Genomic DNA, 26,744 nt, shown 5'->3' with positions numbered 1-26,744 from the left:
ACCTTCCACATCACACTGCAAGAAAGGAGATATTGCTAAAAATGTGGCAGGTATACCACTAGTATTCATGACCTTTTAATTTAGTATCGGTGGTCAAATTAAAGGTCATGAAGTTTAATAACCCAGTAAGTACACACACACACACACACACACACACACACACACACACGTATGTCTCACACACATACACATACAAACACATTCTTTATTAAAATAGAAATATATGTGCCGGAAGTCCAAATTTGAATCTTTTATATGTATTTCACTGATAGGGGTTTTGTGTCAATTTTCTATATTCAACACATACAACCAAGACTTAAGTTTATGGTTTTACTATTGTGACCCCATGATATGGAGGTCTCAACATGCACAAACTTCCATGGAAAGCTTAGAACTCCACCAAGAGGCGAAGAATTTGCCTGACGGATCTGAGCTCCAATAACTGATCAGTTGCACAAAACGAATGCTGGTTTTAGGTAAGCATTATATTTCCTGATCATATGCAAACTGCAATATTGATCAGATCTGAATTTATGTAATAATTCTGTATGTAAAAAAACAACGTGGTAAATAAATGCTCAAGCAATACCATTTTAGCTAACTATTTATGACTATTTACACTGAAAGATTGAGAGCATTTGTGAACAGTAATAAATCACAGGTGGTTCAGAATGGATAATGGGTGGCTTATTAATTTAATGGGGTTCATCTCAATAAAACTAACACCTTCGAGCGAATGTTTTGAATGGCATAAAGCATGGCATTAAGTTTGGGGACCTAATCCAACCTCTGAACAATTTATTTCTGCTCTGCCACCAAGACTCCACAATTTTGGTGGCAGCAGCAAAATAATTATTTTTATGTAGACGCTGCACTGGGCTGGGCAGAGCCCAGCACCCTGAAAGATATACAAATCATCCACTCCACAAATATCAGATTGATCATTTGATGAGCAGAGAGAGTGATAACACCTGCTTTGTGCAGATCGGCAACAGTGTGTGTGTGTGTGTGTGTCTGCATGTGTGTGCGTAGGCAAGCGTATGTGTGGAATCTGGCACGAGCCCCCCAGAAGGTTGGGCCAACAATGAATGTGGCTCTTAGGCAATCCTAGCAACAGTAATTGTAGTTGCTGCATCCACAGAACCTTCCCTAAACTACAGTGCTATACAGGTGAAACTCGAAAAATTAGAATATGGTGGAAAGGTTCATTTCTTTCAGTAATTCAACTTAAAAGGTGAAACTCATATATGCGATAGACTCACGGCATGCAAAGCGAGATATGTCAAGCCTTTATTTGTTATAATTGTGATGATTATGGCGTACAGCTGATGAGAACCCCAAATTAACAATTTCATCTTTGGGGGTTTTCATCAGCTGCACGCCATAATCATCACAATTATAACAAACAAAGGTTTGACATTTCTCACTTTGCATGTCATGAGTCTATCTCATATATTAAACTCCGGTAGCTAATGAAAACAATTGCTTACATAAATGGACTTTTCCTCGATATTCTAATTTTTCGAGTTTCACCTGTATATAGTGAAAGATAGTGCAGATCACCTACCAAATGGGAAGGGAAGGAGGGGGTGGAATCATAGGACTGAAGAGTTGGAAGGGACCCCGAGGGACATCCAGTCCAACCCCCTGCAATGCAGGAAGGGAGCACTTAAACAAATCCAAGTGTTTCCTTCTCTCCCCAGATGATCTGTGCTGTCAGATACCGACAGCAAGAGCCATCTGGTAGTTAAGTGTGTGCAAAGGGATAGAGAAGATGCTTCTAATACTACAAGAGAGGAAGCCATCTTGGTGTCCTTAAGATGCTGTTGGACTATTGTGTCACTTCAAATTACAACTGGTGAAACTTATTTATTTATTCTTACTTAATTACTTACTTAATTATACTGCCCTTCATCCATAGATCTCAGGGCGGTTCACATCTCACAGCATCTTAATGTTAGCTGTTAACTTATAAATGAAAGGGATGGTTCCCAAGTGAACTCTCTGAGAAAAAGGATTTCTCAAAAAGAGTAACAGAGATTGCAAACAAACTTCCATAAACGAACTGACTCACCAGGCACTGACTAGTATGTCTTAAATTTTTGTCATCTCAATGCCTTAGCAAATATACTTTCAAAACCTTAAAGTGGGGGGAGCTGTGGGGGGTGGGTATGTGTTGGGGGTGGAGAGGGGGAGAAGGGAATATATAGTTTGAGTAGAGACTGGCAAGGAAGGAGTTAGGTCTCAACCTTTCCCTTTTTTCCCATCTTTTAAATGCATTTGTACATAACAGCAGCCTTCAACAGCAGAACTAGCGTGACGGAGAATGCACGCCTATTGAGAACCCACCAGCACCATCTCCCTGCCTCCCTCCCTCCCCTCCAATGCTTTGTGCTACTTCTAGCAAGATGAAATGTACGACATGGCTTCACTGTGCTGAAAATTCCCTTGTGCTAGCAAGCGGCAGCTAAGCAAAAGCACTGAGGACAAAGAAACTTTCAAAAGACAAGGTCATGTCAAGGTGGTGCTGCGCTGATACCCAATGTTGCCTACAGGACAACAGCCATGCATTCTCCGTATTTTCTATTTCTGCTCTAAAAATCAGTTCAGATCAGACAGCTAGGCTGATCATTCCATTCCTGCTGTGAACACAAGAGGGCAGGCTGCCAGCAAGACTTGTAGTGAAGCACCAACCTTCAGGGCTGTATTTTGCATGATTAAAGCAGCTCACTGAAAAGTGCTTTACCACGGGAGGAGATGCCCATGAGAAGGTGCAAATTCATACAATTTGTCAATCTGGTGTATATTTTTTTATATTCTAGTTCCCGGATACCTGAGCATGTTCAGGCGCAGGTACATCTGGACTCTAGAATTCCTACCGTAATGGGAAACTTCCTATAAGGTGTTTATAACAGCACAAGCAGATAAACAGTACAGTGGAACCTTGGTTTAAGAACAGCTTAGTTTACGAACAACGTGTATTAAGAACGCTGCAAACCCGGAAGTAGGTGTTTCGGTTTGTGAACTTTGCCTTGGAAGCAGAACATGTTCCGCTTCCTGTTGAGTCTGTTCCACTTGTAAATTGAGTCCCCCGCTGCTATGGGAAAGCACGCCTTGGTTTAAGAACGCTTTGGTTTAAGAACGGACTTCCGGAACGGATTAAGTTCGTAAACCAAGGTACCACTGTCCTTTCCCCATTTGAAATAAGCATTTTGGCTCACATTCATTGAGACTATTAAATCTTAAATTTACTGGTTTTGCTATTTTGACAACTTTGCATCCTGGTGACAACTTTTGAGATTTTGCAACGCATATTTTAGCCCTTTCACTAAACACAGATTTATTAAAGTAAAATATTACCGGAGATCTTGTAGCAGGAACTCAAAATTTAGTGATGTAAGCAGAAGAGAGATATGCCATAGCCACTGAAGAGAAGACATGCGGCATTGCTTACTTAAAGCCCCATCCTGTCCCCCCAAGGACAATAGCTGCTACCAGGATGGCACCAGCGATGGAGCCTATTATAAGATTGGTGGCGCTAGGACCTGTGACAAAGGATTATGGGAAGAAAGACATAAGAACCAACCACTTAATTAATTCACATCAAGGGAAATGTAATCAAGCAATTTTAGATAAGTGTGCTATTCAATTACTTTAAACAAACATTGTCAAAAGGGCCGAACTTATTTAATCTCTCTCTTGCTCAAATATGAATACACAGAATAAACCCACTGAAATCAATGGACTTAAGTAACTTACTCCACTGATTTTAATGGGCCAATTCTAGGTATGTTTTAGTTGGATACCACCCTGTTTGCATTTCCAAATTAATTCCTTACCAGAATATCTGCTGTTACTGAAACTCCCAACTCCAGTTCAAATGTATCCAGACTTATTACTTATTACTATTACATATACCTAACCATGCTGCAACATTCAAATATTAGAAGTCATAAGGTGTTTTTGCTGTTTTTTGCTTTGTATGACAGTCAACCGTTTAAAAAAAAGCTTATATCAAATCTCTAACAGTGTTTGAATTACTTTCGGAGAAGAAGCAACCACAGAAGTGGAGCAAGCAGGGGCAACTAATGGGGCCAAGAGCCCATTCTTTTCGACCCCTTCACTCTCCAAGTGCATCGGTGAGATAATGTCACTGTTTATCAGAGTACATGAATTTTGCAAAGAACATTATGCTGTGAGATTAGTTTCAATACGCCTGGTCCTAATAACAAAGAGCACCACCCAGGGAACAAGCGGGGGGGGGGAGTATATCTACATAGGGTTAAATACTTGGTTTATATTGCTGTATGATCTAAAAATGTTTTTGTTTGCATGCTGCTGCTAAAAAATTCACATTTAAACAGTAGCACCAGTATTTTAAAGAAAACGTAGGCTTTGCAATACCAAGAGGCCAAATAATGTCACCTGCTCGAAATCATTTTGTGGAGCAAACAACTGTTCGCTTTAGTCCTGGTCCTAATGCCCAGGAGCAGGAAATTTATCCCTAGATCCCTTCCCCTCCTGGATACAGATGGTTAGCACAGGAACATCTGATTTTATTACCTGTTGAGGACAAGGAGTGGGGGGCAGGGTGTGTGGGTGTGTGAGATGCTTGAAATCAGTTTTCCCACAAAATATAACCGATGCTGTAGGAATGACACTGTCCAGTTGTCCATCTATGCAAATATAGTGTGAGACATTCTACCTGCTCGAGGTCAAGTGCTGGCTGTATCTCTGCACAGACTCACCCTTGCTGCATTGGAGTGAGTTCCAGGAAGGCAGGTGAAAGAAAATCAAGGAACGCTCCAGGTGAAATATATTCCCCACCTTCCCACAGGCTCATCCACCATCAGTTGCCCCGTGGGAAGGATTCCTGGAGGTCTGAGCCTGCTCTAGATGGACTCTCTCCCACCCCAACTGCCCTGTGGGAAGGACCCAACCAAACAAATGGGCAAATAGACCTACTCCACCTGAACTCTTCTGCTCCATCACCCAAAAGGCCACCTGTCGCCAACTGCCCAGTGGGAAAGCTTGCTGCTGACTTTATATGTTGGTATTGTTTATTGTGGTTTTAAAGAATTTATTTTAATGCTAATTGTACAGTGGTGCCCCGCTAGACGAAAATAATTCGTTCTACGAGTGTCTTCGTAGAGTGAATTTTTCGTCTAGCGAAGCGGCAATGGAGCGCGGAGGTTTTCGCGCCAAAAATAAAATAATTTTTTTTCGTCTTGCGAGGCAGCCCCATTGACATTTTCATCTTGCGGGGCAGCCTTCCGCTAGCGAATGCCTTTCGTCCAGCGAGTTTTTCGTCTAGCGGGGCACCACTGTAAATGCGTCTTGGAAGGATTTGTAGCCTTCATTATAAATAAATAAAACAAGATAGTAGAGCAAAAGTTATGTTTTTTATAATCTGTATTTTGCTATGGGTTTGGTGTTTCAGATATTCCGCAACTATACAAGGATTATTGACACGAAAGCACACCTCATTTGTTGCCAAAAAAGCAAATCTTTGCCAAATGTGGCTATAAACAGAGAAGAAAGCAAAAACTGTATAAAACATAAACACCGGGCACCTCTATGCACACATTCCAGAAATTATTAAGCGGACAAAAATTGCAGGCATAAAACATGTGGTGGACCCTAGAACTGAAGATTACCTTCTACCACCCACGAATGGGAGTTTGCCTATAAGGGAATTAATGCTGATCACATATGTCCTGGAGAGATTGGACCTTGCCTCGGTAATCTATGCAGCAGTCACCAGTTAAGGCTGAAATGTGATGGGCATGGTACCGCCTTGAGGACAGTCTGAACTGGTACTGAATGCTGCTGTTTGGTTGCTGATGAGAGGAAGATGAATGGAGCATCTGGATCAGCCGCACTGGTTACCTGTGCATTTTCGGACCCGACTCAAAATGCTATCTTAAATCTTTAAAGCCTTCAATATGTTTGGGATTGAGTTATCTGAAGGACCTTTCGCCCATACAAACTAATGTAAAGGCATTCCTAGCCGCCACAGACCTCACCTACACTTCCACGGGCAATTCCACAGCCAACCCCTAAAGCTGGTCCTTTTGGGGGAGTGCAGTCCCAATCACGTCACTCCTCCTAGATCAGCCAGTTTCTCCACCTCTAGCCCCTCAGTCTTGTCTGGATTAAGCCTGGATTATCACTCCAAAGGCAATCCCACAGCCTTCCTAGGAGTTGACAGTGGAAATGAGGTGAGCTTGGGTTCCTTTATCATGTAAAATTTGTTTCTCTCTACCTGCTTTCTCTGCCTTTTTGCTTAATTTCCAGATCAAAGAAGACTTTGAAAAATTCAGACTGTTATCATCATTATTACCAGAAATAACTATGTGCATATTGAAGTAAATTAATTTAAATACATACACATGAGGAACGGTTCCTGTCGCCTCCCTTCCCTGCATAGGCTGGGGGGGGGGGATATCCTCCAGAACTAAGGGCAGGGGGAACTGCTAGGATGGAGGAAATGCCCCAAACTGGGCTTTGATAAATTATAGGCGCCTACCTGGGAGTCCTGCTAAAATTAACAGGGCTCGCTTATGAGAAGACAATGTGTAGGATTCACAGTTAAGGAAATTCATGCAATGTTAAGTTTCCTTTCCCCTTCTCCTCAAACCAGCCTCCTTCCTCTTGGGGGAAGCTCAGAGCAGATGGGAAACCTACTTTCTATGAACTTCCTTAACTCAATTTTGGAATTAATAATAATAATAATAATAATAATAATAATAATAATACAAACTCTTCTGTCATTAATGTAAGACAAATGATAGAAAATCGTGGATATATGAAACCAGTGTCCTTGTCACTTCCTGCCATTATATAACCTGAGAGTGTGCAGATACATTTAAAAATTATTATAGAAATTATAGTAGCAAAATAACTTGTTGACCCTGACTGTTCCCTTGAACATGATTTCTTTTTTTAATAGGGTCTGTGGCGGAATAATGAACCTGAATCATCAGCAGGCATTATTCCGCCACAGACCCTATTAAAAAAAGAGATCATGTTCAAGGGAACAGTCAGCAAAATGCAGGTGAGTTGCTCACTGTTAAAAATGAAAAGAAACACAAAGAAATAGGTGCAGTGAAAGGTTAAACCTGGTCTGTGATATATTTCCACAAAGAATACCAAATGGTTTTATCCCATATCTATTTCTAATCCCATGGATGGGTGGCATAAATGTCAACTGATGTGTTAATAACAGAAACTGATCTATCTCAAAATAATATAGCAAATATCCATATAGTTTTAAAGCCCCAATCCATCTTTAGACACGTGTAACAGATGACTTCGGATAAACATCAAAAGACACCCCTTGCCAGGCCAGATGAGCATTGTGGTACAGATGAGGCAATGATATCTGTTTATCTGTTGGCTTTATGTGCAGAAGCCTGTTTTCATGTACAGATCTTCCCTACTGAATCAGAGCATAACATGGAACATGGAACACTATTGGTCTAGGACTACTAAAAACCCTAGAGAAAGAAGAGTCAACAGTTATTAAAAGCTGGCTATTGTTCCCAAGCAGTTCTATTTTCTCATTATTCAACTTGTATTGTTTGCATACTGTTACACTTAATTCCAATGGCAACAAACTAAATTTTATCAAATAGTCTAAGTTGTCTATTAGAGAGCATTTTGCAATGACAATATTTTTTTAAATCTTTTTTTTTATAATTTAGAGCACAGAAAACATGTAAACATCAAACTGCATTATATAAGATTCACATACATTGTTTTATGCCCCACATTGTCCCAGACAGGAGAGGGTTAAACATTGCATGAGCATATCACATGACACAGACATCCAAATCACGTGACAAATACGGTCACCACAGAACACAAAGCTAATGGGATAGTACACAGAGGGCTCAGATGCGTACAGTTACCTCACACACTAGGCACCAAACATGAAACTCTTAAACTAAGAAATATGCTTACTCTATTCCCCACCCTGTGCCTCCAAAAATCACCCCCAGAGCCAGAATGGTCCCTGCCAGTGCACCTATAAGTCTGTTAGTGGCCATGCTCACTGTATAGAGGGAAAAGGGAACACTTTTTAAAAAGCAAGTCATCATGTACACAGAAGATGTCTGAAAAGAAGAATTTTAAATGGCACCCCAAAATGATTTTAAAAAATACTTTCTTTCATTTGATTTTTACAGCCATTTAGAATCACGGATTTATCAGATATTATATTTGCCTGAATATGATGCACACCACCTATTTAAAAGCTGCCTCTGTTTTAAAACTGAGCAGTGCTTTTTAAATCACAGGTGTGATCTGTTCCCCCATGGGTGCAGCCACATGCGGGGGAATGTAATAGGCATAGGGCTCGTTGGAGTTCTGTATTCTCCTTACTTCCCCCCACCCACCCAAACTGGCGTTCAGCTCCATACATTGCAACACACTGGTCATTAAAAGAAAAAGAAACCATTCATGTTCTATATATATTTAAGCAGTACAGACCCTTTCCTGTACACGGTCTGGCATAGTCGAAACAAAATAGAAAATTCTTTCCAGTAGCATCTTAGAAACCAACTGAGTTTGTTCTTGGTATGAGCTTTCGTGTGCATGCACACTTCTTCAGATACACTGAAACAGAAGTCACCAGATCCTTAAATATAGTGAGGGAGTGGGGAGGGGTATTACTCAGAAGGGTGGTGGGAATGGGTGATCAGCTGATAGGTGTGGAAAACCTGTTGAAAGCTCATACCAAGAACAAACTCAGTTGGTCTCTAAGGTGCTACTGGAAAGAATTTTCTATTTTGTTTCGACTATGGTAGACCAACACGGCTACACACCTGTAACACGGCCTGGCATGTAAGGTTACTTGCTCTGAGAACAAGTGGTCAGGATTCTGGGGAAGAGGGGGATAGACTGTAAATGGTCTCCTGTTGTAAAGAATGAACAGCTGTTATGCATATCGCCAAAGGCCATTAAAGCTCTATGGCAATGCCCTCCTTGGCTTGTGCCTCCCAGAGTTTATAAAGATTTTCTCAGCCTATGCAAGACAGTACCCATTTCCATTTTAAGAGGAGAAAGGGTTTTTAAACCTTCACAAATAACAAAACTGTTTTGTAACATCACAGATATACTGCATACCGACCAATAAAGCCAAGCACACAAGAAATGCATTGTTTGTATTTATGAGTGTTTTAGAAACACGGCTGAAAATTCCTTGCACTCTCTTACTCTGGGCCTAAGTTGTCCTTTGATTCCAGGTATATTCTTCACTACACCTTACATTTTGTTATGCAAGGCGAAGTATCTTGACCAGTTTTATGGGAATTCGGCATTCCAAGTCGCAATGTTACTGGAAGATGTACCAAACTTGTGCATCATGTAAACTTCATGACTACCACTTTCTCTACAGGTCTCTATGTCGTCATATTTCATTATAAGGCCTACTTATGATTGCAGGGAACAGCAAAGAAATGTTAGGGACCTTCATGAAGGTTTATAAATAAAAAGACCACTGGTTTATTTTTAACTTTTAATATATTTCCAAGTGGAAAAAATGGAATTAATAGATGCTGCACTTGTCTGAAGGCACTTAATTACCTATTTAACTCATTCTTAAAGAGAAAGGAGGTCTCAGCTCTGCTTTCTACCTTCCTCTACTGTCTCCAGAATCCAGCCCAAATGAAATCAAATTTCTTATCTTTCCTGCAAGCTACCCAGAAAACATTCTTCTTTAGCACACCAAGATTAGTGACCTGACTTTGGGCCTCTCTTTTCATTTTGGTCTATTATGTAACACACAAATATGTAATTGTTTGGGGACAACAACTCTTGAAAAAGTAGGGCCAGGATTAAAGAACTGTATTACCATATATACTTGAGTATAAGCCTAGTTTTTCAGCACATTTTTTGTGCTGAAAAAGCTGCCCTCGGCTTATACTCGAGTGAGGCGGGTGGTGGGGGTGGCGAGAAAGAAGCCCGTTCTCTCCGCTCGTGCTGCCACCCGCTCTCCCCAGTCAACCATTCCTTAAGAAGTGTACAAGAACGGCGGTTCTTTACTCTCCCCAGGCAGCTTGTTCCATTCCTGAACTGCTCGCATAAATGCAAACTTGGCAAAGGAAGAAGAGGAAGGAGCAGCCCAAAGGGTTGCTTTCGGGCTGCTCGTTCCTCCTCCTCCTCCCCCACAGCGGCAAAGGTGAATCGGCTTATACTCGAGTCAATAAGCTTTCCCGGGTTTTTGTAGGAAAATTAGGTGCCTCGGTTTATATTCGGGTCGGCTTATACTCGGGTATATACGGTACTTGTTTTTAGGGTCAGCAATGCTTTGAACTCTAGCAGCACCCCCTGTGTTGCATGCAATCATCTTTTAGTAGTAACCGAAGGTTCAAAAACCATTTATTATGTAGTGTAGTTCAAAACTCCTACTGACCATGCAGAAGTCCTTAAGGATGTTATTTGGACACCACCCTATATTTTTCTTGATCTTTATCCTTCTTCCAAAGTTCCATCTATTATATTGAATGTAGTTTATTTCTTTTTCTTTTTTTTGAAAAAATTCCTTCTATCTTTATCACACTTAGAAGTGAAAGAAGATATGTTTCAATTTATGCATTGTGTTTACACATAACATTTTGTTTTTTGTTTTTTAAAAAAACCATCATGACTTTAAAACAAACAAACAAATGCAATCATTATTCAGGCTTTGGTTTTTATCTCTGTGTCTCATTACTTGTACTGATTAATTCATTCACAGAGATAGGAAGCCATTCCATGAAAGAATAAAACATTGTCTCTCATATTTTAAAGTTCAAATGGGTTGGGCTTGGTGTGTTTGAACTACAATATAGAACAAAAACCATGGGACCTCCATACTAATGCCTAATTTTGTAGTTTTGGTTACAGACAACTACAGAAACAACTAGAAGGGTAAAGATTTTTTGAATTTAGATAGAATTTAGAATTAGATAGAATTAGATAAATTTGGGAAATATGGATATCTGATTACAAAATGTTGGCAAATTATCCTGATTTCACCATTAAATTTGTTACCATATCCCACTGAAAATTAACTTTTCAGGGAAAATGTTTAACTTTTATTATACAGCAATCCATTAGAGACCTTCTGGCTAATTATATTATGAGTTCAGTGTATTTTTCTATATCTGAAACTGACACTGATTTTAGATCCTGAAATAGAGAAAAATGAAAAAGCAACTGATGGATGATAAGTTCTGACAGAAAAGCAATAATGGATCAGGAACAGAAGTTAACCAATTATCTTAACATAACTTACTGGTTTATATAACATCCATAATAATTAAAAATGCAAATTATATGGTATTGTAATTTGTAAGACAAATCTTTAAAAAAACCTACAAATTTGGTTGTTTCCTGATTTACATGGTTAAACACTTAAGAGATACAGTACTTCTTTGAAGATCTTGTTTAGGTTTTGCTGAATTCTCACAATTTTAAAGATATGGAGAGCGGAGAAAAATCTTATGCAATGAAAGCGTTTGATATTTTTGTCTGAATGTTGAATCCACTCTGATTTCAGAAGATAATTTTATATGTTCAACTATTCCTAAGTCCCAAATACAGCTAAACAGGTTTAAGGTTCTCATAACAGAATCCCTGTCACCTTAATCTTAAGCATGATTTCTAACCTACTTCTTTCAGAAAATATTTTTGTTTCATGAATGCTTTTAAATAAGTGACTGGTTGGCTATGAAGAAGTAAAATAATATATCAGTGGCATATGCTGGAATGCTGCAGAGTATAAATCAAAAGCAGATTATCTTTTCAGATCTAGGATATTTTGATCCTTAGATAATGGACCATCACCGGGAATTTTTTCACTGGGATACAAGTAAAGTATACCAAGTATGGATATGCAAACAGAGTTTTGCTGCCCAATTACGTATTAGCACACTCCACTGCCAAAGATAAAAGCTGCCTTTCAAACTGCTCTTCAGCATTGAGAACTGCTATGGTGAAACTGAGAATCATAGTCCTGGCTTGCATGCACAATTCTCTGCCATGTACATGGCACATGTCTCTTCTTTGGACCCTGGTTTTAATTCTCTTCCTAATGCAACACAGCACACTTCCTCATACCGGTCCCATTCAATCTCTCTCCTCTCTCGATTAACCTGAATCTAGGACCTTGATTCATTTTGTATTCCGAGTTACAAATGCCCTTCTTTCTTATATATTCCCAAGGCATTTTCCAACTCATTTCTTTTCTTATTTATTTATTTATTTATTTATTTATTTATTTATTTATTTATTTATTTTGTTGTTGCTGTTATTATTGTTATTATTTCTAAAAGGATTTAGAAACAGGAATCAGGAAATAAAGACTCACCTCATAGCAGGAATGGCTCACTGAGAGTCTGCCAACGGTATCCTAAGGAGGAATAAAACTGGAAGATGGCAACTGCCCCTCCCACTAGAGAACAGAATCCCTAGGGATTGCACATTCTATATTGTTGGACCATCCATTCAGGAAGGTGGTAAGACTGGACAAAGAGACAGCTTTAACTTATCCTTCTTCCTATGTTGTGGCTCACTACTGAGAGACCCTTGAAAGAGATCAGTGTAGAGATTTACAGTAAGCATGAAACTATGGGCACGGGGTGCCAACTCCCCAAATTGAATGAGGTACCAAGCACTATTTCCAGCTTTATTCCTCTGGAAACTTTAATATTTTACAAAACTTTTTAAAAGTTTAATATACTGAATTACCACTAGGATCCAATATTTATTTCTTTTGTTAAGAGGAGCTGATAATGTTATAATAAACTGCATGCATTGTAAACTCTGCATGCAGTGTATCTACCATACTTTAATTAACTTCAAGTACTAATACAGATTTCCACAATACTCACAACAACAAACAAACACAGCCCAGTAAAAATATCAATACATTGAAAAACAGTATCTTCTCTATTCTGGGCTATGTTGTAAATAAAAAAAAACGGCCTGCCAAATTCTAGGTTAAAATATGGGAAATGTATCAATTAGAAAATGTAAAACCAATTCTTCAGCGATAAAGTCTACAAAAATATTTCAGGAAGTCATATGAAAGGAGGGACTCCATAGCATAGCTGGGCAAAACATTTAAGGCGGCAAAGGGGTAGCCCAGTGTTTTTCAACCTTTTTTGGGCAAGGGCACACTTGTTTTATGAAAAAAATCACGAGGCATACCACCATTAGAAAATGTTAAAAAAATTAACTCTGTGCCTATATTGACTATATATAAAGTAATTCTCTTGAATAGGAATCAAATAAACACAATTTTTCCCACGGCACACCAGGCAACATCTCGCGGCACACTAGTGTGCCGCGGAACAGTGGTTGAAAAACACTGGGGTAGCCAACGTGGTGCCCTCCCAGCTCCCATCAGCCCCAGCCGGTATGACCAATGGCAAGGGATGGTGGAAGCTGTTGTGAAACAGAACTGGAACTTTTTTTTGCTACTCCTGCTAAGTCCCATGGAAAAATACAGGACTTACCCTATTTTTCCGTCTATAAGACGCCCCCATGTATAAGACAACCCCTATTTTTAGGGACTCAGATTTGAGAAAATGGGGGGGGGGGAGATGGCCCCATGTATAAGACACCCCCTTAATTTATGACATTTTTGACAGTGAAAAAACCTAGTCCAATACACGGAAAAATGCGGCAATTCTCAATAGACATGCATGGGATTGTGTGGTAAATGACATTTGATGTCCCCTAAGAACGTAAGCCTCCTCCATACCGAACTTAACTCTAATAGAGATTTGTATTTAGTAAAGATTAAAGTGTTCTTCTCGTGGTTATAATATATCAAAAATAGAAATAAGCAACAAACAAACAAACAAACCCCTTACCATATTGCGATATAAGATTATCAATGGGTGTCAAATATAATAATAGAATATATTAGCGAGAGCTATGTCATTAAACAGAAAAGGCAACACCTAAAAAGTTTTCAGGGTAGGTAATGATTTTCTGTGAGTACCTTTGAAACGCTATGGGTAAAAGCATTTACCTAGCATAAATGCTATTTACCTAGAAACACACACACACACACACACACACACACCTGCATTGTACATGGGCACTTTGCTCAAAAATTTCCTGCTCAAAAATGTAATTATGTAAGAGTTTGCGGATGGCAAGGAAAACTGAAAATACACAAACCCTTTGGTCCATTTGGTTTCTCTGCTTCTTCTTTCCTTTTAGGGTCATGCATGCTACAATCAGTCCCTGCCCAGGTATAGTTACAAATGCATGTGGCTTCATTGCTGCATACCTAAAAGAAAAATCGTGTTACCACATAATAAAAAGTAATCATATGCTTGGTTCATCTGTTAAAGTTCCTAGTTAGAATAAGTAGTCCTATTTAGGGGGAAATCCATTTATACTTTAGAACTAGATAAAAAAGATGCTCTCAGATCTGCATGTTGCTCTACTGATCGCAGGAGAACTTGATCTGCATACACATTCCTTTAAGCATGTTCCCTGATGTAAAGAAGAGTTTTGTGCAGAGGCTGGTTCCGTGTGTGCTTTGAAGCACTCACACTCACATGCTATTGCTGCATTTCAGCATAAATAGAAACTGAAACATTGCTCACTTGATGTGAAGACTCCTTCTGCTGGAGGCTAAAGGTAAAGGTAAAGGGACCCCTGACCATCAGGTCCAGTCGTGTCTGACTCTGGGGTTGCGGCGCTCATCTCGCTCTATAGGCCGAGGGAGCCGGCGTTTGTCCGCAGACAGCTTCCGGGTCATGTGGCCAGCATGACAAAGCCGCTTCTGGCGAACAAGAGCAGCGCACGGAAACACCGTTTACCTTCCCGCTGGAGCGGTCCCTATTTATCTACTTGCACTTTGACGTGCTTTCGAACTGCTAGGTGGGCAGGAGCTGGGACCGAGCAACGGGAGCTCACCCCGTGGCAGGGATTCGAACTGCCGACCTTCTGATCAGCAAGCCCTAGGCTCTGTGGTTTAACCCACAGTGCCACCTGGGTCCCTCAACCCACAGCGCCACCTGGGTCCCTGCTGGAGGCTACAGTGGGTTAACTCCCCCCCCCAAACCCCCACTGTCCAGAACAAATAGTGACACATGATCAAACTCTGACAAACCAGCCAGCTCCTGGGGGCTCCTCGCTAGTTGCAGTCTCATGAGCAAGCAAGAGAGAGCATTAGCAGAAGCAAAGAAACAAAGGCACACATGACACAAACCTGTCATGTCAAAACGAGCAGAAAACGACTGTACAGACTGCTACATAAATGTGTTTAAGATGCCCGAAGGAAATGGGTGAGGCTGGAAGCCTCCTGCACACCCAGCAGAAGGAGCATTTACAGAAAGTGACCCGTGTTCCATTCCCTGGGTGGGATGCAGGAGACATCCAGACTACAGTGGGACTTCCCTTCCTTCTACTCTTAAGCAAAGCTTCACCATTTGGCTGGGGTGGGGTGGGGTGTCAGAAGTGGATAAGAAGTTTGCCAACCTTGGGGATCTTTGCCATCTCCCACATGCTTAACCTCTGGAAAACTCTACTGGGTATAGGATTTCCTCTGTTAGAGAACAGTCTGTTGTAGTCACCTGAAAGGTGGTTTTCATGGACATATGCCCATGAGATGGGCTATACTGCCACCTCATGCCCAAAGGCAGAAAATGCAACAGAGTTGAGGACAGAGAATGAAGACTGAACAACATGGGGACAGACACCTTTCAGGTGAATACAATGGACCATTTTCTATGGTGTCTGTCCATCAGATGGAATATACTTGAGAGGTCCCAAAAGAAGCATAGGTGAAGAAAAGCACGTGCAGCTCTGTGGAACTACCTGCTGCAACAAACAACTCCTAAAAGAAGCACCAGAAGACGCAGACAGGTCAAGCTTGTAATGAGTTTGGGGTTTAAAGAAGCAACAAAGAAGAAAGGCAGGTGCTTGGAGAAGATCAAGTTGCATATCTACTAATGTCCAAAACATTTACATTAGATGCAAAGGCATCCACAGTTAAAGCAGAGTGGCCTGAAACTGCTGTGATATTAGACTACACCAGCAGTTCAAGTGAGTCACAGACCAATGCAAAGCAGGCCCACAGTCAACTGGCCAGAGTGGACAATGAAAACTTCTTTCTTGGAGTTCTTGGATGGAAAGATGCAAACATCCTCTCTGACTGCTGGAAGTCCTTTGTACAATTCAAGCATTTCTCAAGTGCCTCTCACACATCCAATACCAAACTTTCTCAAGAGGGTGGACCGGATTGGGACAAAAGGATGGTAGCACGATGTCCTGAAAGCTATAATGTACCTGCCGAATGGACACAGAAGAAGCTAAAATCATCTTTGAGGCACACAAGGCAATGAAAGCCTTTCAGATACTTTGACAGATCTGTTTTGTGAAAGAATGCAGGATGCCATGAAGGTATTGATAACCTGTGCTTCAGGCACTGCTGTTCAAACACCATTCTTCTACGTTCACCCACTTCAGATCCAGATACCACATGGGACACTGGATCAGCAAATCTAAGCAAAGAGAAAGCGGCCATGGTGGCTCCATTGAGGTCTATGTTGTTCAGAACAACCTATGCCCATCAAGGCATATAGGAGACTCTTGGCCAAGGCCTCGCAAAAGCATTCACCACTCTCATCTGGAAATGAGAGAAGAGCTGGAGAAGTTGAGTGTTGGAAGGAGTTGCAAACAGATCCAGTTGAAGCAGTCCAAAATGCCTGTCAGGGGCTGGCTGGATGAGGAAGAATGGTGGTAGCTGTCTGCCCAAGAGCACTCCAGGGAGGGCAGGGGTTGAATGGATGAGGAAGAGTGGTGAGAGCCATCCATTTTAAAAGATTAGAGAAATTCATAGATGATACGTCAATCATTGTCTATTAGCCATGATGGCTATGTTCCACCTCCAATATCAAAGGCTGTATGCTTCTGAATACTGTACACTGGGGAACATGAGTGAGAGAGTGTTATTGTGCTCATTTGCAGACTGAAAGCTTCCTGTAGGCAGCTGGTTAGTTACTGACAAGAGATGGCTGAATGAGAAAGGCCTCATCCAGCAGCACTCTTCTTAAATGAAATTAAAATTGTGGCCTGTGTTTTCCAGGCCAAAAGAGATCTCCAGCAAGTTGTTCTGCTCCAGGCACAATTGGGAAAAACAACCCAGTTCATAGAACGCACCCGCTGGAATATCAGCCAGCATTTTTGAAGGTAAACAGAAAGAGCAATCTCTTCTTCCGTGTCCATTGTGGAGACACATATAGGTGAGAAACACTACAAAATGGTTTTTTCATTGAACTAGGAATACAGACTAATCTTAGCTGGGCTTCTCTGAACTAGGAATGTGGGCAAAACTTAGTTGGAACTTACCCCATGTCCAGAACAAACTTTTCCATTAGCACCAATAGGGCAGCTGCTTATATTCAGAGACTGGATAGACAGACACCTTCTGTCCATACACATCATCTGAGGACCACATGGAGCTCCATCTTCAACATATCCTAAATCTGTATCATCATCTAGAAGTACGTGGGCACAACTGGAAGAAGTTTTTAAAATGCTCTTAGCATGACTGAAAAGCTTATAAAGTAAGCAAATGTAAATAGCTCATGGATCTCAAAATACTCTGAGAAGCAAGTACAGTGGATGCTTGGGTTGCGAACGTGATCCGTGCGGGAGGCACTTTCGCAACCCACAGCGTTCACAACCTGCAGCGCCGTGTCTGCACACGTGCAGGTTGCGATTTGGTGCTTCTGTACATGCGCCGAAACCCGGAAGTAACCCGTTCCGGTATTTCCGGGTTCGGAGCGTCCATAACCCAAAAACGTGCAACCCGCAGCGAGCGCAACCCGAGGTATGACTGTACTATATTGACTACAATAGTCCGCTGGCAGTGGGACTGCAGTATGGGCATGCCTTTAGGATGACAGCTTATATTAAAAATCTGACAGTCCCTAATTACCGAAGGCTATTTACAAAAGCCAGACTTAACGTCTTCCCTTCTGCAGTGTTGGATGGCAGATTGAGAGGAGTTCCTTACCAGGATAGACTGTGTTCGTGTGCCCAAGACATTGACTCTGTAAAGCATATTTTGCTGCACTGTGTGAAATTCGAGCAAGCCAGGGCTGAACTGATATTACCCCTGTTAAGACTTTTCCTGGGAAAATCAGAGGCTTACTATGTCAGGTTCCTACTGGAAGACCGGATAAATGATAGAACATTAGCAGTGGCGAAGTATCTATCGGTGGTGGCAAGAACCAATGATCTCTCTTCCTAAGTCTGTACAGAATGCTTATATAACCTGAAGGCGGGCTGTCAAAACTGTGTACTGTTTTATAATGAATTGCTGGGTCTCTGGACCGTAATAAAGATATTATTATTATTATTATTATTATTATTATTATTATTATTATTATATTGACTACAATGAAGTCAATAGTGAAACTTTGAATTATTTCAATGAGGCAGCAAGAACAAAAGCAGGGAAGTTTTAGAAACATTGATATTAAATATTGGTGTCTAGAAGGTAATGATACCAATACTGTACTTAAAAGAGAATGTTTGGGGCATGTACTATAGAAACGTAAACTAAACTTACGTTTTATGAAACCAAACTTTGGTTTTAGTTCTTGAGAAGTTAACTTCCAAAATATACCTTAATTATTCAACTGAAAGTGCTAAAAATGCATTAATACACCTTGTATATGACACTACTCACCTGCAATTCACTACTACACCTTGGTGGAAAAAAGAAGTTGGGATAATTTCTCCCTGAAGGTGACCAATTCGTGGAACTCCATCAAGATTTGCACAAAGCAATAACCCACAGAACACATCACTGTAAAGTAAAAAAACAACAACAACCACACAGCACATTAACAACCTATTCTAGAAAATGGAAATTGTTCCAAAGTGCAGCTGAATCCTGCTGAAGGAGAGGTTGCAACAGAGCTGACCAGCTGATCAGCCAATGGTCAGTGGGACAGACTACACTCTAGAATTCTTGGTCAGGAACTCGAGTACAACAGATCCCTGCCAAAAGCAAGGGGGAAATCGGCTGATGGGCACTGACTGTAATCCCCCGCTGATATAGTCTGAAGGAACCTTCCTTTGCAGTAACCCCTTGAGCCTAAGCCAAGCTGCAAAGAAATGAAAAAAATATTTCATTTGAAGTTGGGCCACCTGATGTTATGGTGTTGTTGGGCCACTGACAGGTAGGTTACTCTGCCTACCTGCCCAAGGGGCCTGTAGATGGTGGATTAGCTGAGGACCCGACTCAGCAGCCAGATCCTATTCTCCTTTATGGAATATGCATCTATTCAGATTACATAATGTAAAAGAATTTTAAAAGGAGACCACAGCAAAGTAGAGAGTAGTGACACAAAGCACTACAAATCAGCAGGTCAAAGTGTTTCAAAGCAATGAAAATAACTAAGAGACTATATGAGCTCTGCATCGGATGGAAAAATGGGCTATGAAATTCCGGGCCCTGCTGAGCACAACAGACAGTGTCTTGCATCCTAAATGTGTTTTAAATTCTCGACAGAAACTTTTATTGCATATTTATTGAATTTGTATCTCACCCGGTTTCTTATTTCAGAAAACAGTAATTGGAATTTCTAACCACAACATTTATATTCATTCTAAACGGTTAAACTTACTGCTTGTTGCATGGAATCCATTTCTCTCCATCCTTTCCACAGTTTCCCTTTTTCGTGCCTTCTGTGTTTAGCTTCTCGTAACAGTGTTTATGAGATCCAGAAGCCTCTATGGAAGAAAAAGTGAAAGTCATTTCTACTAACATACGCAGGCAAGCAAAATGCTCTCCCGTTAAAAAGTAGCCAAGAGAATAGGAACTGCTGAGGGTACTAGCATTACTTTTTAAAATGCTAAATGCTTTGCACGTTACAAACGTAATGTGTGTGTCTGAAAATCGCTTTCTGAATCACGTACTTGATTTAAAAAAAAAATACATGCACCAGGAACTTGGGGGTTATTTTTTTACCACTACAAAGTGGAAAGCATGTGATGCATAATTTAAGTTTATTAAATTACATAGTGGAAAATGAGTAAGAAGAAAGAAAAATATCAACCATGGCTTGGATCCTAAGGTTAAGTTAAGAAAGTTACAGAAAGAAAATTTCCCCTCTTCCTTACTCTAAGGAAAGCTTCTCGGCTGGGGCGGGGGTGGAGGAGGTCAAGGGAGCTCCCTGGAAAATGTAGAATGGGACACAGGGCTGCTGCAGAAGTGGAGAATCACACAAAATTGGGTTTAGAGCCTAAGATTATTTGAGGAAGTTTATGAAGGGAAAGTTTTTCCTACTGTCTTCTCCTGCTAACAGCCCGTGTACTGCACCCAACATTATTCAGGTGGGTCTCTTGGCTCTACAGAGTGGCTTTTGAGCGGACTCTAGAGAAAGGAGGAGGCATCTATTTAAGTTTTCTTAGGACAAGAAAGGCTGTCTCCATCTGCATTCTAGGAGCCATCATGGTACTTATGGCTACATTCCTTCCATATATCTATATCTATATCTGTGGGGGGGGGGTGTTAAAAAGTACAAAAATGATTTTTCTGAACACTGTTACCTTTTATTACTGAAAAGTACAATTTTAATTGAAAAAATATACCAAACGGAAAAGCAGGCAGCACAAACAAGAAAGAAATGCATTTGAATACAGCATACTTAAATCAACCTACTCGTTCCCCAGATGTATTTGCACTGATTATCTCTCGTCTTGCATTCTCCGTTGTAACAACGACCCTAAATAGAAACAAACTGCAATTAATATACATTTTGTCTTTCAGACAGGGACAAGAAAAAGCTGACCTATTTTATCAGCAACAGACACACTTTTTTTCATTTTTCAACAATGCTTTGTTACCAAAGGGAATGCTCAGAGCAGTTTCCTGGGTCAGTGTCTTTAGGAAACGTAAATTAATACTGCTCCGTATTCCATGTAGGAGATTCCTGCACTGCAGTGGGCTGAGATGGGATGGACGCCCCTCAGGGTCCCTTCCAAACTCTGCAATTTTATGGTTCCCAGTGGGAGAGCCGCTTCTTCAGAGTAGAGGACTATAAAATTTTAACATGCGAAAAACTGGATTTTTTCCCATTGACAGACACTGCACAGATACCAGTATCCAACAACCCCAGAATGGTCATGTTGCTATTGTCTAACATTTATAGTTATGAGGGATTCGAAGGGCAGGGAGAGAATGTTGACCCCCAGCAGACGTAATGAAGCACACCCAGAAGACACTGAGTGCAGGTTAGAATCTGATTCTGTAAATGCTGAGAGTCGGTTACATGTGCAGGCTAAGCACTGGATAGTACGGTACTATTTGCATTGGTGGCCAAACTGTTTCAGCCCAAGAGCCACGTGCTCAGGATTGTGCAACTCTTTAAGGCCCATAGGTAAGCTGTGGGCATTGCAAAATTGGCCAACACACACAAACAAACACACACACACAGATTGACAATGCACACACTCAAGACTGTCTACCCCCTACTGTTCTTCTTTCTATCACAGAGAAAAGCCCTCCCACTTACCTTGCAAAGGAGCCTCTTCTCCCTCTGGCTTGGAGCCTGGCAAAATGGTGCTGGAGATCAGGAAACAGAAAGGAGTGCTCCTTCCTGTTTCCTGAGCCATAAAACCTCCTTGCAGTGGAACCACACCCGAGGGAGATGGTTAGTAGAGGACTTTGCAAGGCGGCAAAGGTGCAAGGAACCCGAGGTGGCCGAGTTTTAGAAGGCGCTTCATAATAGCTCTACAGCAGATACGTCACGGCACCACAACAGCAACATCCCCAGCAGAAATTTTCTTTTTATTTTAAATTGCCCAATCGTTAGGGGTACTGAGGGGTCAAAAAAATTTTTTAGGGAGTCAGCTCCGACTCACAACTTAGCCATCAGGGGCAACCATTAAGAAAATGAACAGGATGAGTTCATGAGCAGCATGAATTTTACATGTACTCTTTATCTAAAGACTTTGTAGTTTGAGTTTTCTTCTTTAATAATGGTAATAATAATAATAATTTATTTATATGCCACCCATCTGACTGGGTTGCCCCTGCCACTCTGGCTGGCTTGCAATAAATTAAAACATCAAACACAGCAAAACATCAAACATTAAAAACTTCCCTTAAAAAACAAATAAACATGAAGTGGCTAGAAGCCTCACAACAATTAAGACAACATAAAAACAATAAATGAAGCAAATAGCAAATAAGAAGACCAAGAGATATAAAAAAATATAGCCTGGCAAAAAATAAATATTCTGTACTATATATTTTAAAGACTTACTTACCTGATTCGCATCGCAAGCAAATCCATCTTGCTTATGAAGGTTTGGTGGGCACTGAAGGATGAAAGGGATCGTTTCATTATAAAGGTTTGAATTATAGGACAACACATTTGGTATATAGGCAGACAAAAGAATACCAAGAGAGAGCAATTAAACAAAATGTTATTAATATCTAGGTTGGCTGCAACATTTGGTTGCTTAATTGGTTAGATTAAATGGATTGAAAAGACACCCATGATTAACCGGGCAGCAAATTTTTAAAATGCTTAATTATGTTTAGCACGAGTACAAACTATAAAACTGCACATATCATTTTTGGAGCATCTGTCCTCTCTTTTGCACAAAAATGAATGCCTCTTTTAAATTAATACCTGTTACATCAGAGAAAAATGGGGGTAAGCATGTTTGTGCATCTTTAATTGATTAATTCTCTTACAATTAATTGCCCTGGCATTTCCTTACTTGATAATCCATTGCATGTGCACACACACACAAGCAAAGATGTACAAAGATGCCTGAAATTCAGGCTAGGTTTTACGAATGCACAATAATAAAATAGAACATTAAGCTTCTCCGCATCTCCCTACCGTTGAAAGAATCTTACAGTCATCATGAAAGTAATAATAACAATGATTTCACTGTTTTACAAGGGAGCATGGAAAACATTTAATTTAATTACCTGGCCAGAGTCCCCAGGACAGATCTCTGTAATATCACACTCATTCACTGGAGAGCGACATACGAAGCCTCGGGGAAAGAACTGGAAGCCAGAAGATTTTTTTTATTAATAACTAAGATGGCTTAAAGAAAAATAACTCCAAGCATGCATAGCTTTTCTTTAATGAGTAGGAATAATGATTAAATATGGGAATGTGTTTCCACCCCCCACCCCCCACTGGTGAGAAGGCCAATTGATTCAGGGTGGGGTGGGAGAGAGGTGTTGATTTTGACTGGAAAAGTGACAAGAAAGGAAGAGATTAAGAAGCCCCTCTCGGCATCATTTCTCTGCTCTCAATGATAGCCTCCATGGCTGTTTCTGTGTAAAGAAGTCGGGGCAGTTTAGCGGCCAGCAGCAGTTAGACTTATTGCAGCTGCTGGGAGCTCGTGAACAAGGGGTGTTTGTGATGGCGTTTAGCAGGGAGTTTCAGGGGGAGGCCCGGCGTTCTGTCTCATGGTGTGCACAAGACCAAAAGACATGGAGGCTGAGAGAGCTGCTACAGTGACCTGCAACACTGGTGCCATGTTTGTCTTCCTGCTGGAGGATGTGCAAAAGTACACTTGTAGCAAGTGCAAACTGGCTGTCTTGATGGAAGAGAAGGTACAGCAGCTTGAGGGCTGCTTAGCCACACTTCAAGCCACTGCACAGGATGCAGAGTTTCTCAACAGAGCTGAGTGGACTGTGCTGGAGAAAGATGGCCCATTGCAAGACACACACAGATGGCCCATTGCAAGAGACACACAGATGGCCCATTGCAAGGGACATTCCCTGTGCATCACAGAAATGGGACTGTCAGGAAGCCATGCTGTGTCATTGGAGCTGCAAAATTGATTCTATGCTCTCATCTCAGATACCGATCCTGGGCCTGAGTGGCTGTGAAAGGTACAGTGCCCGGAGTGATTCCTGCCATCCCCCAGAAGAGGAAGAGACAGGAGGAGGTGGACTTGGAGGAGTGATTTCTCATTCTGCCTTCTCTCTGTCACCCAACAGCATTTCTTCGCCTTTTCCACGCAGAGTACCTACCACTTGTTCTTCCTCTTGCTCCGAACATAGCCGAATAAACCTTTATTATTACTTTAACCTCCTTGCAAGCCTGAGCTCATTCTGAGCTTTGGCCCACCTGACATTCAGCCTGCAACTGTTGACTATTTGTGTATACTCCTCCTTTGTGATTTCCCCTTTCTTCCATTTCTAATAATGCCCTTCTTAAATCTCAGCTCATATCTCTAAGCTCCTTATGCAGCCACACTGGTTTCTTTAGATGCCTCCCACTTTCCTTTCTTGTTGGAACTGTCTGCATTTGGGCCTTCAAAATTCCACCTTTAAGAAACTCCCATCCATCTTGGACTCCCTTCTCTGAGTATTTCTGACCATGGAATCTCACTTTTAAGCTTTTTGAAACTGGCCTTCTTAAAAGTCCAGAGTGCACATCTAACTACACTTCAACTTTCCCTTCCCTCTGTATCATGAAACCAGGAGAAGAGCAATTAATGCTTTATGTGTTACTAATAACAAAGAACAGGAAAGCAGAATAAGAGCATTTGTAGTGTATACTTTTATACAACAGAGGTGTCCAACATAAAGAGCTCAGAGAGAGCATCGTAAACATAATTCATCAGATTCTGCACTATCATTGCTTATGATATGTAGTTATCCATTCACTGTATACTGATGTTTTATCATGGTATCAGCTACTGAGCCCCATTAAAAGTCTCTTAAATTAGCTTCGGCCATTTGCAGCACATAGAGAGGGCGGTTTTGCAGTTTAGCCCATATTTCTAGCAAAGGTAAAAAAGTTAAAAAACAAACAAACTCACAAGACAGGAGGTTTCATTACAACATGGACCATTACTGCAATGAGCTCCATTAGAAAGTGAGCATTTCTTACAGCACAGATCTGCCTTGCAATCCTGCGGAAAACACATTCTGATCAATCAATACTAAAAATCAAAGTTAACTACCTTGAACAATCATACAAACAATTCAATCATGTATTGACTAAAATGATAAATTGACAGTGTTCATATATGGTTGCACCATAAAACTATGCAAGGAATCTTATACACTAAAGTAAGAATAAAGAAGAAAATAACTATAAAAATGAACTTTAATGCATTCTGGATTCAAATGGTCCGATTAAGGTGAACCACTCAAGGCTTTAAACAATATGGAGCTTTAAAATTCTTTTATGAATTTCTCACTGAAAGAATGATTTCCTTTTTATAAGGGTCCACTGACTCAATTATTTTGCTACAGTAGTTAAAATATACACCATGAGCCTCGTGATTAAGCAAGCAATATCTGAGCTTTCATTTTAAGGGACACTTCATCTTATGGAAAGGAAGGATAAAAAAACTGGATATATGTGTATAAAAAATGGTACCGTTTGGAAACCACAATCACAATCTTCTCCTGGTTCCACATACCCATTTCCACATTCAGTGGTGTCAAACAACTGAAAAACACAAATACACAAAGCACTATTATTTAAAAGATCACAACTGTTTATCGTTAAAAGATTCAGGTGCATACTGAATCATTCTGTGAACTGCCCCGAGACATCAGGGTATAGGGCAGTATCTAAATTCAAGCAATCAATATAATAATTATTTTTTTGCATATGAATGACTGCACATCCCCACTATAAAGCAGCATGGTGACAAAGTGGTAGAGATGCAGACCCCCCGGCTCCAGCATTTCAGTGACAAATGTCTTCAAATTAAATAAGGGGCCAGAGGAGGAAGATCTCCTTAAACCTTTCCTAACCATGTAAAATTGCTCCCACCCCTAAGCCACTTTTCTCCCCAAGGGATAAATTCTGCTGGGATCCAGTTCCACCCTAAATCAATGTACCTTTGTTGGCTTGTTGAAAAGACAGGAACCTCCCCCTCGAAGCAAAAAATCTTTGTATTCTGCAATGCTGCACCTTGAGAATTTTCTGGGGTGGTAGACACTGAAAGGCAAAAAATAAAATAAAATAAAATAAAGAATTAGGAAAATGCTTCACAGTAAATAATTTACTGGACAAACACTAGACAAACCACATTCTTTGCTTGCTTGCTGACTGTTGTGTGTTTAGGGAGAAACAAACCACAATCTCAGTTGGGATGACATGGTACTCCTGGGTTCTTAATCTGCTGCTCATGGTAAAGGTAAAGGGACCCCTGACCATTAGGTCCAGTCCTGTCTGACTCTGGGGATGCGGCACTCATTTTGCTTTATTGGCTGAGGGAGCCGGTGTACAGCTTCTGGGTCATGTGGCCAGCATGACAAAGCCGCTTCTGGTGAACCAGAGGAGCGCACGGAAACGCCGTTTACCTTCCCACCGGAGTGGTACCTATTTATCAACTTGCACTTTGACGTGCTTTCAAACTGCTCATGCTAGGATATCAGCAAAGTGGGAATGATTGAGCAGGGTACACTCTTGCTGTTCACTGATGTCAAGTCATGGTTTATGTCTTACCATGCCCTGAAAATTCTTGCTATGCTGCATGCACCCCAGAAATGAGTCTAAACACAGACTGCTTATTTTAGTTCTGAAGAACCGGAAAAAACCAAAATCTATGACAGGTACCAATTATTACAACTTACCCTGTTTCCTCCATAATGCATCCACCCCAGGATTCTGTGCACTCACATCCTTCTGAAACAAAATGAAAAATGCAAAACCAAGAATGAAAGTAGTTAAATATATATATATGAGTAATAAAAAATAAACCCTTCGCATAAA

The 26,744-nt window shown here is 40.7% G+C and overlaps 1 protein-coding gene across 1 annotated transcript in view; it reads right to left on the bottom strand.

The window, feature by feature from the left end:
- ADAM23 (ADAM metallopeptidase domain 23) overlaps window positions 1–26,744 on the bottom strand; it is a 73,364-nt gene that overhangs the window by 6,965 nt on the left and 39,655 nt on the right. The window contains exons 14-25 of the mRNA XM_033170121.1: window positions 26,606–26,654; window positions 25,868–25,967; window positions 25,398–25,469; window positions 24,832–24,924; window positions 22,976–23,056; window positions 22,300–22,350; window positions 20,690–20,753; window positions 19,653–19,758; window positions 18,710–18,829; window positions 17,362–17,530; window positions 14,179–14,290; window positions 7,966–8,056 (exon numbers count right to left, since the gene is read on the bottom strand). Of these exons, the coding sequence (XP_033026012.1) occupies window positions 7,966–8,056; window positions 14,179–14,290; window positions 17,362–17,530; window positions 18,710–18,829; window positions 19,653–19,758; window positions 20,690–20,753; window positions 22,300–22,350; window positions 22,976–23,056; window positions 24,832–24,924; window positions 25,398–25,469; window positions 25,868–25,967; window positions 26,606–26,654 (1,108 nt within the window). The remainder of the gene's footprint in view (window positions 1–7,965; window positions 8,057–14,178; window positions 14,291–17,361; window positions 17,531–18,709; window positions 18,830–19,652; window positions 19,759–20,689; window positions 20,754–22,299; window positions 22,351–22,975; window positions 23,057–24,831; window positions 24,925–25,397; window positions 25,470–25,867; window positions 25,968–26,605; window positions 26,655–26,744) is intronic.

The sequence above is a fragment of the Lacerta agilis genome, chromosome 1, assembly GCF_009819535.1.
Source record: "Lacerta agilis isolate rLacAgi1 chromosome 1, rLacAgi1.pri, whole genome shotgun sequence".
NCBI lineage: Eukaryota > Metazoa > Chordata > Lepidosauria > Squamata > Lacertidae > Lacerta > Lacerta agilis.
Note: the sequence above shows the minus strand (reverse complement) of the source record. Positions and strands in the feature narration are given on the sequence as shown.